Consider the following 18,665-nt stretch of genomic DNA (forward strand, 5'->3'; position numbering starts at 1 on the left):
TTGAAGAAAAACAATTGGTACCTTAAGTTTAGATCCTATCTAAAGTTTTGGCCCATAGGATTGAAAATATTGTACCATCTGTCATTTCCGATAACCAAAATGGATTTATCAAAAATCGATATTCTCACTTTAATATTCGTCGGTTATTAAATGTTATTTATTCTCTTTCTAACACGATATCGGAATGTGTGTTATCCCTAGATGCTGAGAAAGCTTACGACAGAGTTGAATGGAATTATTTATTTAAAACTTCAGAAAAATTCAATATTGGACCCGTTTTCATTCAATGGATTAGCTCCTTCCACTAGGGTTATCACTAATTCTCATATTTCCAAGCCATTTAAGCTTCAACGTGGCACTAGACAGGGCTGTCCATTGAGCCCTTTGCTTTTTGATCTGACCTTCGAACCTTTAGCCATTGCCTTTCGAGAATCTAATGATATCACCAGTATTTTAAGGAGAGACACTATTCACAGAGTCTCGCTGTACGCTGATGATCTGCTGCTATTTATTTCTAATGTTGAGACTTCGTTACCCCATGCGCTTTCTTTACTCTCCTGTTCTAGCCGGTTCTCAGGTTATAAATTAAACCTACATGAAAGTGAACCTTTCCCTTTGAATAATTTGATACCAACAAATTCTAACCTTCCTTTTAAAATTGTAAGAAACCAATTTACCTACTTAGGTATAACAATTACTAAAAACTATAAGCGTCTATTTAAAGAAAATTTTCTTACCCTATTGAATCACGTAAAAAGGATACTATCAAATTGGTCGCCTCTTTCGTTATCGTTGATTGGCTGAATTAACTCTATTACCTAAATTGATATATCTTTTTCAGGCAGTGCCTGTTTTTATTCCTAAATCTTTCTTTGATTCTCTTGACTCTATTATATCTTCTTATATATGGAAGAATAAGCGTTCTAGATTAAATAAAATTCATCTTCAGAAAGATAAAAAGAATGGAGGATTAGCCTTACCAAACTTTAGATTTTATTATTGGGCAGTTAATATAAGAAATCTTACATTTTGGTTATATTACATTAATCGTGAGGATTGCCCAATGTGGGTTTTTTTAGAAGTTAATTCTGTTAATAAAATTTCTATTATTTCTCTTCTTGAATCTCAGTTCCTTTTTCTCTGAGTAAATTAACTGGTAATCTGGTAGTTAAACACACTTTGAGAATTTGGATACAATTCCGAAAATACTTTGGCTTATTGAGATTTTCTCTTTCGAGTCCCATTTTTTCTAATTTTTTTTTTAAAACCCTCTATGATTGATGTGGCTTTTAAAGAATGGGATAGATTAGGTTTCAGGACTTGTTTGTAGAGGGAAGTCTCTTTTCGTTTGAACAACTGTCAACTAAATATAGTTTACCCAAAACTCATTTGTAGGTATCGAAAAAAATAAGAGATTTTTTATGGTCTCAAATAAGTACATTTCCTATAAGTCCTGGTAAGAATCTACTAGACGTAATTTTTAATTTGAAACCTCTTTATAATGGATCTATATCTAATATTTATAATATGCTGTTGGGAATGAGGTGTTCCTTTAGATAAAATTAAAAATCTTTGGGAACAAGATTTACAGACTTCAATTTCTGAGGAAGAAAGAAAAAAAAATGTTGCTCTAACTGGAAAACTATTGATCGTCATATTCAGCAATTTTTTTTTGATTTATTTTTTTCAGAACCTGGGCATCATTGTAAGGCCTAAATCTATTACTGATTGTTAACTTCCCTTGAACTGAGTAGTTTACTAAGTGATTTAAGAGTCAACTGCACTGGTGGGTCATACATAGGTTCGACTGGATGACAGCAGATCTCTACCGGTCTTTAACCTGAAATGTTAACTCTGCTTTTTTATTTCAGCAGATTTATTACCTTGAAGGTTGTTAATGAGCCAGATACTACTTTATGGCAAACTAGTAGCTTCACGTTATTAAGATTAGGTGTTTTTCCATTACCATTACAGGTTAATGAGTTTAGAATAGGTCAGTTCTAATATAGGGTAGAAAGGCTGATAACTGAAATTATTGATAAAGTCAAAGACATGGAGGTCACAGTGACATGGAAAATTAAAATATCAAGCATCTGGAAGCTCAGAATCACCCTTGCAGACAAATTGGCAATGTTCTTCAGGCAGCCATTCAGTCTGCATTTGGTTTATCCAGTGTATAAGCGATCGCATCAAGAGCACTGTTTGTAATATAATAACTTACTCTCAACAATAGATAGTTAAAAAGGTAAGTCTGGACTTCGGGTTGAGATTCTAAATTGGAGAAAGGCTACTTATGATATTAGAAAAGTTCTGGCATGTGTGGAGTGGGACAGGCTGCTTTCTGGCAAAGATGTACTTAGTAAGTGGGAGGCCTTCAAAAATGAAATTTTGAGAGTGCAAAGTTTGTATGTGCCTATCAGAATAAAAGGTAAAGATAACAGGTTTAGGGAGCCTTGGTTTTCAAGAGATAGCGAGGCCCTACTACTACGTCAATTCAGGCCTACAGGCCGGCGTCGTGCACGATGACGGACTCTCCACTTCTCCCTCATCAATGTGTTCAGTTCACCTATATTAGCCTCACCACTGTCTTCCAGGAGTGTGTTGACCATAGTCTTGGGAGGGCGTCCAGGGTTCATCCTCCCATGCTTGGGCTCCCATATGATGACTAGGCAGGTAGCTCGGGATGGCGTAGACAGTGCCCCGCTATTGCAGTCTTCTCGCCTCGATTTTAGTGGCGAGCATTAGTAGGTCGTCATAGAGCTCGACATTCATCATGTGCTATTGCCAACTCATGTCAAGAGCCATCTGGAGCATTCGTGTATAGCAACCATCGAGAGACTTTTGCATAGTCTTGGTGAGTGTCCACATCTCGCATCCATACATGAGAATAGACTCCATGACTGCATGAAGATCCTCTTTTTAAGCCCTCTGGTCAGGTTTGACTTCCAGATTTCCTTCGTGTTGTTCATAGCCCTCCATGCCAGTGCCTTCCGTATCTTTATGTCCTTCTCCGAGCTCGTCATTCTTGACCCGAGGTACTTGAAGTCAAAGACTTCCTTAATGGTATCATTCTTTACAGTTTTGAGAGTACTTTCGTTGCAGTTAAACGCCATGTACTCTGTCTTTTTAGCGTTTAGGTGAAGTCCAACTTTATTGCACTCAATTTCCACTGTTGTCAGTAGCTGCTGTGCTTTAAGAGCAAAAGGATTGCAAGGGACAAAATTGATCCTCTGGAAGATCAGAATGGTAATCCATGCATGGAGCCGAAAGAGATGGGGATATTAAATGGATTTTTTGCATCTATTTATTTGGGAGATGGACACAGTCTATAGAAGTGAGACAAAGCAGCATTGACTTTATGGACCCTACACAGATTACAGAGGAGGAGGTGTTTGCTGTCTTGAAGCTCATTAAGGTGGATAATTCCCAGCGATTGGCAAGGTGTTCCCTCGGACCCTGTGGGAGGCAAGTGTTGAAATTGCAGGGGCCCCAGCAGAGATACTTAAATCATCCTTGGAGACAGGTGAAGTACCTGATGGAGGATTAGAAGATAGCTAATGTTGTTCTGGTGTTTAAGAAAGGCACTAAAAATAAACCATGATTTATGCTTCTGCAAAATCTACAGAAGAGTCCACATTGGCCTCATCATTTACCTTGGAACCCACAAAACCAAAACAGTAGCAAATCATCTTCACCCCGACATAACATCCACTGAAAAATGTTTGACAGGGCTCTCAGTTCCATCTATTCCATTTCTTGCATATCTCTTGTCCCTGATTCCCCTTACCTTAACCTAAATAAAATGAAAACGAGATCAGAACTGGAATTAGAAATATAATATCAAAAATTGCAATTGGCGATAAAGTCAATACAGTGTCAAAATATGACAATGTTAATAAGCTTGCAGATGGATTTGTAAATGAGAAATATTTTGAGCATAATAAGACAGTTCTTTGAAGGTAATAGGGTTCTGCTGTACGGTGGTAATGTACAGATTCACAAGTAATGAAATATGATGACACAGATTATCGAAAACAATAAAACACAAAACCACTGTGGTTCATTTGCTAAATAGGAAACTCAGAGAAATGGTGTTAGAGTTTATGGTGTTGTGCACTTTTCTGCATGCTACTCTGGGCTTCATAATGCAATATAGATACATGAGTAATGAAGGAAATGCAATTAACATTTTCAAGGATGCTGCTGAAAAGGAAAAGGTAACACATATCAGAAAAGGCTTGAAAGACTAGGGCTCGCTTCTAAATTGGGATACTTTTAAAATTTGAAGAAGTTCAATTGTTTGATGTTGAGATGATGATTCTACTTGAGAGTCCAAATCATGACCATGAACATGATGGTTGGCAATAACTCCAGTAAGAAATTCTGGAGCAGGTTTTTTACCTTTGAATGTGGAACTTGCTACCAAAGAATGGTTGAACCAAATACCATAGATGCGGTTAAATAGATTTGTTAAATAGAAGCTTAATAATTTTTAAGAAGTGAGAAAAAAATAGAATGATGTGCAGAAGTTGTGACATGAAATTGAGTGAGAAGAGACGTGTGACGTGTTCATTGGTGGGTTGAATAGCTTGTTTCTGTGTTATTTAGTTCAATGTAACTGGAAGCATTACAATGTTAATGGCATGTTTAGTAGCAGACATTTTAAGTTTTGGCATTTTTTTAGACATTGTGATAAATCTTGAAAAATTGTTACTGTCATTAAGTTGTTTGACAATTGAGACAACTTTGGGTAACCAACCTTTCCATGGAAGCACTCTTTTACGGAATTATAAAGCTTAACAACATTGCTAAATGCTAAACATCACTATAATTCACATTACAAACATTAGTATCAATTGCAGCTGGGAGCTGGAGAATACCAAGCAACCAGTCTCCTTACCTTAATCTATGGCTTCTGGAAGAATATTTGAGAGTGTGAGCCATGGTTGAAGCAGAATAGTTCACTCTGCTGTTGAAAGCAGACTAATGCTACAACCTGATGTTTTACCTTTTTAATGAATGGCTAAAAGTTTTGTTGCTTTGTGAACTGAGGATTTCCTTCCAGTACCTCCTTTGCAGAAGTAGGTGGGGATTGTTGGAATACTCTCATACTTAAATATCTCTGCTTCCATCTGATCCAGCTTCTTAGTTACACTGATGCATATTCTTTATTTTGTGGAAGAGATAAATATTGACAATCTGAAATAGTTTTAAGCGCCACTCTTCAAAATGCTGAAGCTTTGAACTTTCTGAGAGCTTCTATCCATTGCTCTTCTGCTGTCCGAATGCCAACTTCCTGCATATTTCCAGGAGTTACAGTAGGAATTCTTTCCATAGTATCTGTATAAGGTAACTGGAGAATGCACCTTAACAGGTGTATGTAACAAGTACCAGGTCATTGACCTCATCTTTTGGCCCAAGGGTCTTTGGTAAGTTTCAGATAACTTGCATTTCGTTGAATTAATTTGGTTAAATATATTTTTTTTCCCAATGTATCTAATTGTTTTGCATTTTCTAGTTTAATCATTTGAAATTATTTAAATTTCTTTTGTATTGCTGGTTACTATTTTTGAATGTCAAAAGACATTGAAAGTCTTTAAGTCTTTCAATGGTCTGTAGTCCCAGGAAGGTGGGCCTTGCCAATCTAATGTTGGCTTTGGAGACCCAGTTGCCACTAGAATCAAATGCAGGTACAAAGCACGAGCATCGGAAAATAATAGGAGGAGTAGACAGTCAGGTGGTTCGAGCCTACCTCACCATTTAATATGATCTTAGCTGATCGGCATTGGCCTGAACTTCTTTTTGCTTTTTCTCCAATCCTCGTTCTGTCATATATTTATACACCTCTGCTTTAAATACTACTTTATCCCAGCAGATGATGGAAGATTGACCATTAAAATTCCAAAGATTTGCCACCATCTGCAAGAAGAAATTTCTACATACCTCAGTTTTAAATAACAAACTCCCTGTAGTTATGTCCCTTGGTTTAAGACTGCCTCAGTAGTCCAGTAGATGTCCCAACTAAGCCCCTTTAGGATCTTGTGTGTGTGAATAAGGTCACTCCTCATTCTTCTAAATTCCAAGGAATACACGCCCAAACTTTTTGGTCTCTTGGGAGGGTAACCCTCTCATCCTGAGCATTGGCATGGTGAATCTCCTTTGTACTGCCTCCAATGTTACTCTGTCTTTTTTAGGTAAGGGACCAGAACTGTATGCAGGTGTGACCCCAAAAACATCCTGTACATTTGCAACAAATATTCCTTGTTTTTAACCTCCGATTCTTTTGCAATGAAAGCCAAAATGCTGTTCACCTTCTCAACTACTTGTTGCACCTGCCTGCTACCTTCATCTGGTTGATGCACTGGAACATTTAGATCCCTCTGAACTTCACCCATTTTCAGCCTCTTTCCATTTAGATAATCAGCCTTTTGATTTCTCTTTACCGAAGTACACAATCTCACTCTTCCCCACATTGAACTCCATTTGGCAGTCTTTTTCTTACTCATTCAGTCCATCTATATCATTGCAGAATCACAATATTCTTAATCATAACATTTTTCCATCTTTTTTTTGTGTTATTGACAAATTTGCATACCGTTTTTTGTTCTCCAGGTCAGTAATGTATAGAAGTGATTCCTGCAGTACTCCACTGCTTGTCTCCTTCCAGTCTGAAAAGGCCCATTTATTCCAATTTTTCAGTTTTTAATCCATTCTACACAGTTTATCCAATACTATGACTTTACAGTTGTGCACCTGGTAGTAGGCTATCAAATTCGGGTGACTTATTGCTTGAAGAAGCAAGTCAGACAGATTGATCATATTATAAGCACTGTAGGTGTATTATATCTCTGTTCAATTACTTTTTGAATACACTGTAAAATTCTTGGCTTAATATTTTATCTCTTTTAAGTGCAACTCATACTGGAATTGCTTTTGATAGTAGTCTGTTTTTCCACATGGGTTAAGACTTTTCTGCAAATTGGCAGCTGTACAATGTATCTAAACAGGTATTTAAATATCTCTTCATTGTCGTGAGCCACACTCATTCAAATTTCAAGAAAGAGGTAGCCTGCTTAATCATAGGCCAGTCAGCATAACATCCTCTGAATGTATTATTGAAAATTCTAAGGAAGTCTAAGTTACTTGCAGTCAATATAGGAAGGTTGTGCTTGCTTGGCGAACAAAGTTTTTTTTGTGTAATAATAAAAGTGGTTGATGCAGCTGATGTGGTATGTATGGATTATAGAAATCAGTTTGACAAAGTCCCATAGGCTGCTGAGGAAAGCTGAAAGTAGGCATTGGATTAAAAATAGACTTGATGTCAATTGAGAGGTCTAGAAAGGATAAATAGGAAGGATGAATTTCCCTTGGCACAGAATTTAAAAAAAAAAAGTAATTTCTTAATCCTTATTCGTATGGTTAAGGTTGGGGGTTTAGAGAGGATCTTAGTTTTCTTTCCCTGCACAATGGTGGTGGGGTGAGTTTCCGGCTGTACCATAAGTTGGTCCATAAAATTGCAATAATAAAGTGCTTGGGGCTAGAAGGTGGGGCAGCACAGTGGCTCAGCTAGTAGAGCCACTGACTCTCAGCTCCAGTGACCCAGGTTCAAACCTGACCTTGGACGCTGTGTGAAGTTTGCATGTTCTCCCTGTAACTATGGTTGGTAGGTTAATTGGCTGCTATAAACTGGCCCTGGTCAGTAGTTGAGTGGTAGCAAACACGAGGAGTGGTAGAATCTGAGGGGAGTTGATGGGAATGTAGAGGAATGAAGGGGGATCAGCAGAGTCTTGGTTTAAGTAGGTGTTTGGTGGTTGACTTTGACTCAGTGGGCCAAAGAGCCTTTTCATGCTGTATCACTGTTCAAATCTGCGGCTTAATTATGTTTGTTTTTGCTTGTCATTGATGTGAAGAACTATTTGGTTTCTAGTGGTCTTAAATTCTCTTGGCTTTTTTTCCCCTCCTGGAAAAGTGGATAGTTTGCTGACATGAAAATAGTTTTTGGTACCTCTTATTTATCATTGTGCTTTGCCCAGCTGACTTTGATGAGATAAGATTTCCTTGGCATTCTGATACTCCTTTCTTGCAACCTCAGTTTTCACTTCTTTACTCCCTGTCTTTGTCCCCCAACTTTTCATTTATATTAAATAAACAATTGTAATACCTATTTAAGTAAAATGTAACTTCTCCAAAATGTCTGGGTTTAGTCCAGTAGTCACCATGCAGGATTACCAATTATAACATCCTGATGATCCCTTGATCAAACTAAGTTGTGATCCATTAAATGCCAGTCCTTGAATGGACTACTATTTTTATTTTTCTGTACTATATACCAGTACATTGGTGGTAATTAGTCTCCATTTTTAGCATATTTATTGCAGCAAAAGAAGCTACCAGAGGTGATTGTCCCAACACGAAGCCAGTTTTTTTTGTCAAAATCCCATACAGAGATAATTTTGATCATTCAGAGTGGCAGTTCCTCTTAAATTCATCCGTGTTCATCACAGGTATGATGAGATTTAGAGTTAAGTACGAAGTCAAGCGACTTTAATGCTGCCAAGCTTTGTGCTGAATGAATAGCCCACAAAACCTTGAGCAAAACTCTGTCCATGCATTTGCCCTTCCAAGTGAAGATGTATGTAGTGTCGTGTATTTCATTAGAGAGTCGTGACTTACTGATTAGGCAATTTTAGTGCTAGATCTGGATAGCACCTTGGCAATAAGAGCAATTCTTCTTTCACATCTATCATCAACTCCGTAGAATTCTAATCTCCCAGATCATGGCAGTTAAGAGTATGAACTTATTTTGCTTGCTTGTATGAATGATCTGGCTGGCTGCAGTTTTTTAGGTACGCTATTTATAGATCTTTCTGAATCCATTGTCTGTCTGTGATGAGCAGAGAAGGTCCTGCACAGTGCTGCTAATTTTACATGACTTGCCAGCACAACCAGTGGCACATTTTTTACATATGTTGGCTTACGATTGAAGACTCCAGCAATCACTTATGCTTATTTGTTGTTTCTTTATCCATGTCACTGGATACTGAGAAAAAAGAAAAAAAGAGCAAAGGCAATGGAAATGTCTTTTGTGCCCTATTTTTGTAAGAGAACCTGGTGGACAACCGCAATCTTGCCTTGGGTGGATTGGATACACAGAGATCCCTACTCTACAACATCCTCAAATGCTTGGGTAGTTCCTGACCCACCTCCCAAGAAAGACCTTTCCACTTTTGCGTCTTGGAGCATTTTGTCCATGCAATCTCTGATGTCTCTTTGAAAGAAGTATCCAATTCATCATGCTCCGCTACTTTTACCCCCATTCCTTCAAATGTGTCATTTTAAAATGTATATCCAAATGGATTTTCATTGACAACTCGCGGATACCTCCTCTTATTTACCCTTCGATCATGACCCCACTAAGGAGCACCAGGCCATTGTCTCCCACACCATCACCGACTTTATCCGCTCAGGGGATCTCCAGTCCACTGCTACCAACCTTATAGTTCCCACACCTCGCACTTCCCGTTTCTACCTCCTACCCAAGATCCACAAACCTGCCTGTCCTCGCAGACCTATTGTCTCAGCTTGATCCTGCCCCACCGAACTCATTTCTGCATACCTCGACACTGTTTTATCACCCCTTGTTCAATCCCTTCCGACCTATGTTCGTGACACTTCTCACGCTCTGAAACTTTTCGATAATTTTAAGTTCCCTGGCCCCCAACGCTTTATTTTCACCATGGATGTCTAGTCCCTATATACTTTCATCCCCCATCAGGAAGGTCTCAAAGCTTTCCGCTTCTTTTTGGATTCCAGATCTAATCAGTTCCCCTCTACCCACCACTCTGCTCCATCTAGCGGAATTAGTCCTTACTCTTAATAATTTCTCCTTTGGTTCCTCCCACTTTCTCCAAACTAAAGGTGTAGCTATGGGCACCCGTATGGGTCCTAGCTATGCCTGCTTTTTTGTTGGCTTTGTGGAACAATCTTATGTTCTGTACCTATTCTGGTATCTGTCCCCCACTTTTCCTTCGCTACATCGATGACTGCATTGGTGCTGCTTCCTGCACACATGCTGAGCTCGTTGACTTCATTAACTTTGCCTCCAACTTTCACCCTGCCCTCAAGTTTACCTGGTCCATTTCCGACACCTCCCTCCCCTTTCTAGATCTTTCTGACTCCATCTCTGGAGACAGCTTATCCACTGATGTCTACTATAAGCCTACTGACTCTCACAGCTATCTGGACTAATCCTCTTCTCACCCTGTCTCTTGCAAAAATGCCATCCCCTTCTTGCAATTCCTCCGTCTCCGCCGCATCTGCTCTCAGGATGAGGCTTTTCATTCCAGGACGAGGGAGATGTCCTCCTTTTTTAAAGAAAGGGGCTTCCCTTCCTCCACCATCAACTCTGCTCTCAGACGCATCTCCCCCATTTCACGCACATCTGCTCCCACCCCATCCTCCCACCACCCCACTAAGAATAGGGTTCCCCTGGTCCTCACCTACCACCCCACCAGCCTCCGGGTCCAATGTATTATTCTCCATAACTTACGCCACCTCCAGCGGGATCCCACCACTAAGCACATCTTTCCCTCCACCCCCCCCCCCCGCTTTCTGCAGGGATTGCTCCCTACGCGACTCCCTTGTCCATTCATCCCCCCCCATCCCTCTCCACTGATCTCCCTCCTGGCACTTATCCTTGTAAGTGGAACAAGTGCTACACATGCCCTTACACTTCCTCCCTTACCACCATTCAGGGCCCCAGACAGTCCTTCCAGGTGAGGCGACACTTCACCTGTGAGTCGGCTGGGGTGATATACTGCGTCCAGTGCTCCTGATATGGCCTTCTATATATTGGCGAGACCTGACGCAGACTGGGAGACCACTTTGCTGAACACCTACGCTCTGTCCGCCAGAGAAAGCAGGATCTCCCAGTGGCCACACATTTTAATTCCACATCCCATTCCCATTCTGACATGTCTATCCACGGCCTCCTCTACTGTAAAGATGAAGCCACACTCAGGTTGGAGGAACACCTTATATTCCGTCTGGGTAGCCTCCAACCTGATGGCATGAACATTGACTTCTCTAACTTCCGCTAATGCCCCACCTCCCCCTCGTACCCCATCTGTTACTTATTTATATACACACATTCTTTCTCTCTCTCTCTCTCTCTCCTTTTTCTCCCTTTGTCCCTCTGACTATACCCCTTGCCCATCCTCTGGGTTCCCCCCCTCCCCCCTTGTCTTTCTCCCCGGACCTCCTGTCCCATAATCCTCTCATATCCCCTTTGCCAATCACCTGTCCAGCTCTTGGCTCCATCCCTCCCGCTTCTGTCTTCTCCTATCATTTTGGATCTCCCCCTCCCCCTCCCACTTTCAAATCTCTTACTAACTCTTCCTTCAGTTAGTCCTGACGAAGGGTCTGGGCCTGAAACGTCGACTGTACCTCTTCCTAGAGATGCTGCCTGGCCTGCTGCGTTCACCAGAAACTTTGATGTGTGTTGCTTGAATTTCCAGCATCTGCAGAATTCCTGTTGTTTGGGTTTTCATTGAATCTGTTTTCATCGTATTTTCCTGTTGAATATTCCAGATCATAGGGTATCAAAGGATTGTTTTTCTGCAATGCTCCATGGATGTTTTTAACACAATGAAAGTCCAACACTATTTGCAGATGCAGCTCAAAAGTAGAAAGTCATGTAATAATAGACTAGTAATAAAAATAATTCACCTTAAGATATAACATTTCAGACAAGTGAAAAGTAAAGTGATTTCAGCATGCAGCTATACATGCCATTATAGATGTAGCAATTTTGATTTTAGAAAAGGAACAATTAAATACATTTTTTAAAACTTGTGGGAATGAATACAAAGGTAAGGTAGAATGTTGAACTGGGCAGGATCTCGAGGCAACAACTTGAAAATTGTGTGTAGTTTTGGACGGTCTGATCAAAAGTACAGTAAAACTTTACCAGGACTGCTGAGTTATAATTGAGGAGATTCTTGTGCAAAATTAGTCTTTCAGTGGGTCAGATTAAATCAATTGATTTATCTTTGTATCCACAACTAGTGCATGAGTTTCATCCTTGCATTTAAGTTCACAATGTTAGTGATGATATCAATTTACAGTTGATGAACTGTAAAATCTAATACAGACTTCATAATTTACAAAACACACGCAAAAATCACTCAATATGGTAACTATTCTTCCATAGTATTGGAATGAATGGCAGCAAAACTACACAAGACTAGTAAGAAAGAACAATAAAAGTGGAAAGATTGGGAACTAGTTCTGTTTATAGGAATGAATGTGTATATTTGTTGGACTTCTGAATTTAATATTGGTGCCTGTTCATGTATGTGGGTGTGCTTAAGTTGGGCGCTCGTAACACAGGGACTGCGTGTAGCAATGAATGACCAAACCAAACAACAAAATGGATATTTAAGTGCATCGTTAAAACATCCAATGAATTCATAATAAACATTTCTTCCTGCAATACCACCAAAAAGTGAATGGAGCACAATTTATTACGCTGCTTCTTGCTGTATGCAGAAGCTTAATATTGTGTTTTCGTAAGTAGTTGTTTGAAAATAACTGATATGTTTGAGGAAAAAGGGAAAAACATTGTATCAATATTTTAATTTTGTATGGAAGAATCCTAGATGGCAAATCAAAGTGTTATTTTGTATTTTATGAGTATTTCTCAGTCAATAGTTGTAGAGCCATAGAACTTCAGCACAGAAACAGGCCCTTTGGTCCATCTAGTCCATTGTGAACTATTAATCTGTATAGTCCCATTGACTTACACCCAGACCATAGCCCTCCATGCTCCTCCCATCCATGTACCTATCCACATTTCTCATAAATGTTGAAATCAACCCCACATCCACCACTAGATTCTGCTTAAATGTTTCACCTTTCAACTTTAACCCATGACCTCTGGTTGTAGTCCCACATAACCTCAGTGGAAAAATCCTGCTTGCATTTACCCAATCTATACCCCTCATAATTTTGTATACCTCTATCAAATCTCCCCTCATTATTCCACGCTGCATTGAATAAAGTTGTAACCTATTCAACCTTTCCCTATAACTCAGGCCCTCAAGTCCTAGCAGCATCCTTGTAAATGTTAGTGATGGATTATAAATTATAGTAAATGCAAAATTGCCACTTGCAGAAATTCTTCATGAGATTTACTCAATATAAATGAGGATGTGACTTCTGACTGAATTTTTTGAGGAAGTGACTGAACTAGATGTAGTGTATATAGATTTTAACAAGGCATTTGATAAGGTACCCCATTCAAGGCTTATTGAGAAAGTAAGGAGGCATGGGATCCAAGAGGACATTGCTTTGTGGATCCAGAACTGGCTTGCCCACAGAAGGCAAAGAGTGGTTGTAGACGGGTCATATTCTGCATGGAGGTCGGAGACCAGTGGTGTGCCTCAGGGATCAGTTCTGGGACCCTTGTAATTTTTATAAATGACCCGGATGAGGAAGTGGAGGGATGGGTTAGTAAATTTGCTGATGACACAAAGGCTGGGGGTGTTGTGGATAGTGTGGAGGGCTGTCAGAGGTTGCAGTGGGACATTGATAGGATGCAAAACTGGGCTGAGAAGTGGCAGGTGGAGTTCAACCCAGATAAGTGGGAGATGGTTCATTTTGGTAGGTCAAATATGATGGCAGAATATAGTATTAATGGTAAGACTCTTGGCAGTGTGGAGGATCAGAGGGATCTTGGGGTTCAAGTCCAGAGGACACTCAAAGCTGCTGCACAGGTTGACTGTGTGGTTAGGAAGGCATACGGTGCATTGGCCTTCATCAGCCGCGGGATTGAGTTTAAGAGCTGAGAGGTAATATTGCGGCTATATAGGACCCTGGTTGGACCCCACTTGGAGTACTGTGCTCAATTCTGGTCGCCTCACTACAGGAAGGATGTGGAAGCATAGAAAGGGTGCAGAGGAGATTTACAAGGATGTTGCCTGGATTGGGGAGCATGCCTTATGAGAATAGGTTGAGTGAACTTGGCCTTTTCTCCTTGGAGCGACAGAGGATGAGAGGTGACCTGATAGAGGTGTTCAAGATAATGAGAGGCATTGATCATGTGGATAGTCAGAGGCTTCTCCCCAGGGCTGAAATGGCTGACACGAGAGGGCACAATTTTAAGGTGCTTGGAAGTAGGTACTAAGGAGATGTTGGGTAAGTTTTTTACACAGAGAGTGGCGAGTGCGTGGAATGGGCTGCCGGTGACGGTAGTGGAGGCGGAAATGATAGGGTCTTTTAAGAGACTCCTGGATGGCGACATGGAGCTTAGAAACATAGAGGGCTATGGGTAAAGCCTAGGTAGTTCTAAGGTAGGGACGTGTTTGGCACAGCTTTGTGGGCTGAAGGGTCTGTATTGTGCTGTATGTTTTCTATGTTTCTAACTAAGTTTAGCTGGCAAGTGTGGCAGCAACTTCTGCAAATTATTATCACACCTCATTCTTTATGCAGGGACTTTCCACACCCAAAATCTCGAGACCGTGGATATGATTATGAACTTTATCCTTTGTAGTAAAGTATATGTAGGTGATGGTTGGCTTTGTCCAGTAGGCACTCTTCAGTATTTTTGCATGCTCGCTTCATCCACGTAGGAAAATGATGGTGGAAAGAGAGAGTTTTTCTGGGTTATTGAAAAGGGAAAAAAAAATCAGAATTTTAAAAAAATTGCTAGATATACAGCAGATCAAACACTATATACAGAGAGAACAAAATGGAGTTAATATTTCAGATCAGTGACTTTATCAAAACTGTGAAAAGCCCGTTCTGATAAAGGATCATTGACCTGAAACATTAACTTCGTTTTTACTCCACAAATGGTGATTTATCAGGAGAGTTTCACTTGCCTTTCTGTTACCAAACATTCTGATGAACTAGTTTCAGAGAACTTCAGATTTAATTGTCTGCAGTTGTATAAGTTTTAGGATTTCATACAATGTGGAAGTAAGATGATTGCAGCATCACCTATCTGTAACACCTGGGCAACATTTTCATGTGTTTGCTCAGCATGTGGTTTCCTCAAATTATCACATTAGGTTTTACTCCTACAGTATGTGAAGGATGAATTCCAATGAATAATGAAGATAATCTGACCAGGTAGGTAATTTACTTTGGCCACCTCTTTTCTCTCTTCTGTCCATCTGGTATGCCTTTGTTCTTTTCAAAAGTATTTGAAATCTGATCGAATTAGCAGTGTTTTATCTCAGTTGCAGGCAGTTACAGGTGTTTTCCCATATTGACAAGCATCAATAGGAAATAAATGAGAACCCTCCACAATGTAATATGAACATGTTGACCCATGTTTTAACTTTGTGTGTTTCACAGTTTGAAAATTTCGAATATGATTTGCCAAAGAAACATCCAGTGGATACATAATTTGAGCAGGTTTTCAAAAGCATACAAATTACTTTTCACTTGCACAGGTTGAAAAGTGGGCAGGAGTCATCCAACCCAATCAGAATTGTTCCCTTTTTAAAGTCTAAATTATGCAAGACACCCACGTTTCACGAAGAAACAACTACAATCCTGTCCTCTCTCATTACCGCCATCATTTGCTATTTGTTTGGAGAGCTTTTGACTGATAATTTATTTAGTACTGTATATTTAAAACTGTTAGCTGCTTCTTGTGAAGGATTCAATTAAAACATTTTTCACATTACTAGCTGTTCTTTGGAATAGATTACTTATAAGTGAGAGGGATAGTGCTGTTAAAGGTGGATGAGTATTTTTGAAATTGAAATGCTTCTTTAAAATGTGTTCTAAGGAACCTACATTTTGAACAGTTTTACCAGAATCTCTTTCTTTGTAGATTTGGATAAATTTGCAGCCGATGATATCATGGATCCCATTGCCAAAGCAAAAATGGTGGCATTGAAGGGAATTAAAAAGGTCATGGCACAAGGGAACATCACTGTAGCACCTGGGATGAATAGGTAGGTTTTCATTGATTCTATTCAGAATAATAAGGAACAGGATTAGGCATGATTAATACAAGTGAAAATATTTTATAATTACATAATCCAGTTCTGGATTAGTGTTTCAGTAAATACCAGTTTACTTAAAGAATTTTGAATTTTAACAAGTCACTTGGCATGAACAGATGTTCATGATTAATCATTTTTTATGGTGGTTTAGACAGCAGGTTTCATTACTTGCACAAAGGTTGGCTGGAGCTCCAGGAGCAAATGAGGTTCAGACTAAGTTGCCACCTGGAAACAATCAGGTATGTCGGACACTCTTTAAGATTCCATTCAAGTCACTCTTCTGGTGTTTTTATAGTCTTATATTGGGTACCAAAAAAAGCAATAGCAAAGGAGACAAATGAAATGCGAAAAATTGCTGACGTAGGCACAAGAACATTCGGTGCCACCTATTTATGACTAAATTCACTTTTTTGCTGTTCACATTTTTTTCAACAAATCAGAACAATGAGTTATTAAGTAACCATCATCCTAAAGGTGTTTTGGGGTTGAGGTTGTAAAAGACCATAAGATATAGGAGCAGAATTAGGCCATTTGGCCCATCAAGTCTGCTCTGCTATTTCATCGTGACTGGTCCTCCCTGCCAGTGTTCTTTCCCAATCAATTTTGGCCAACTCCTCTCCTGCCTCTGTAATTCCCTTTACTCCACTATAATACTGATACATCTGACTTTAGCTTCTCCTTCTCAAATTTCAGTGTGAATTTGATCATATTATGATCACGTACCCCTCAGGGCTCTTTAACCTTAAGCTCTCTAATCAATTCTGGTTTATTGCTCAACACCCAATTCAGAATAGCTGATCCTCTAGTGGGCTGAACCATGAACTGCTCTATAAAGCCATATCATAGACATTGTAGAAATTCCCCCTTCTTGGAATCCAGTACCAACCTGATTTTCCCAATCTACCTGCATATTGAAATCCCCATGACTATTGTAACATTGCCCTTTTGGCATGCATTTTCTATCTCCCATTTGTAATTTTTAGACCACATCCTTACTGCTGTTTGGGGATCTGTATACAACTCCTTAGCTCTACCCACAGTGATGCAACACTTTCTGACCTTATGTCATCTCTGTCTAATGATTTGAATTTTTTTTTACCAACAGAGCCACCCCACCCCCTCTGCCTGCTTGCTTGTTCTTTTGATACAATGTATATTCTTGGATGTTAAGCTCCCAGCTATGTTCCTTTTTCAGCCACAACTCAGTGATGCCCATACCGTCATACATGCCAATTTGTAACATGAGTTACAAGTTCAATATAACACCTGCAGTCTTGTATTCATCACCCTTTTTGATTTTGTTCCCCTTTTACGTTGCAACTCATCCTGTTGACTGCAATTTTGTTATGGCACCACTCAGCCAGATTTTCAGTCTCCCCCCTATATGCTGACTTGTCACCGCCTTTGATTTGGCCAGTGACAGTGATGTCATTAGCAACCTTGAATATGGCGTTGGAGTTGTGCTTGGCCTTGCAGTCATAAGTATAGAGTGAGTAGAGTGGGGGGCTAAGCACACAGCCTTATGGTGCACCTGTGCTGATGGTGATTGTGAAGGAGGTGTTGTTGCTAATCTGAACTAGCTTGGGTCCACAAGTGAGGAAATCTTATGCAACTGTGTCTTCTAAAGCATTAAAGCCAAGGTCATGGAGCTATTGATTTGTTTTGAGGGGATGATAGTATAGAATGCAGAGCTGTAGTCAATGAAGAGCATCCTGTTGTATTTATGCATCTTCACTGTCCTTATGCTCCAGGATTGAGTGGAGAGCCAATCAAATGGCACCTGCTATTGACCTGTGTGCCAGTAGTAAAATTGGAGCAATGCCTTCTGATTTGTCCGATGCTTTCACTCGTTCCATTATTTTGCCATTCTCAGATGCATGGGACCCACTAGTGTGTACTGGGTAGCTTCTAGCCCTCCAGTGAAGGAAGTACAGAAGCCTGAAGACCCAAACTCAATGTTTTAAGAATAGCTTCTTCCTCTCTGTTATCAGATTTCTGAATGGTGTATGAACAAAGCCTCGCTGTTCTTGTTTTGCAATCTTTATTTATAATTATAATTTTTTGTATTTTTTTTTTATCTTGCATTGTACTGCTGCCACAGAACAACAAAATTCACAACATATGCATAATAACCTGATTCTGAAACCAGTAAGATGTCCCACAATCCAGTCCATTAACAGCATTCCTTCCCTCTAAATGTCATACTCCAGCACATTGTACTGGTTCATATGCAGTGTGTATTTGTGTATTTTCAGCTCGCTCGGAGACTATTCTCATTTGCTCTTTCGACCTTAGTCTGTCACTCTTGGGTGTTGCCAAAGCCTCAGTATTCCTAAACTCATTCTAGACTTGATTGCATTTAGGATCTCACAAAGGATTTCCAGACTCCAGTTCTTTTGAGCTATAAATCTGCTGTTCAAGTATAGAGCCATTGTTTTATTACCTGTCAGGTCATGGCCCATCTGTGCCTTTTCACAGTCTAAGCTCCATATCTTATGTGTCTCTTGCCATAGTGCAAGTCTGGTCCAAATTTCTTCCATCCTGATCTTTGCTTCCCTTCTTTTCTCAATAAGCTTCTTCCACACTTTCTTCCCTTTCCTATTTCCTCCTTTATTGCTTTTCATGGTCTTCCATGCCTTAGACCTC

At 39.8% G+C, this 18,665-nt stretch overlaps 1 protein-coding gene across 13 annotated transcripts in view; it reads left to right on the forward strand.

Annotated features, from left to right (window-relative positions):
- The window catches only part of kmt2d (lysine (K)-specific methyltransferase 2D), a 247,310-nt gene that overhangs the window by 171,896 nt on the left and 56,749 nt on the right, over window positions 1-18,665 (forward strand). For all 13 annotated transcript variants that reach the window (XM_072248869.1, XM_072248878.1, XM_072248876.1 and 10 more), the window contains 2 exons: window positions 15,845-15,968; window positions 16,171-16,258. In XM_072248869.1, the coding sequence (XP_072104970.1) occupies window positions 15,845-15,968; window positions 16,171-16,258 (212 nt within the window). The remainder of the gene's footprint in view (window positions 1-15,844; window positions 15,969-16,170; window positions 16,259-18,665) is intronic.

The sequence above is a fragment of the Mobula birostris genome, chromosome X, assembly GCF_030028105.1.
Source record: "Mobula birostris isolate sMobBir1 chromosome X, sMobBir1.hap1, whole genome shotgun sequence".
NCBI lineage: Eukaryota > Metazoa > Chordata > Chondrichthyes > Myliobatiformes > Myliobatidae > Mobula > Mobula birostris.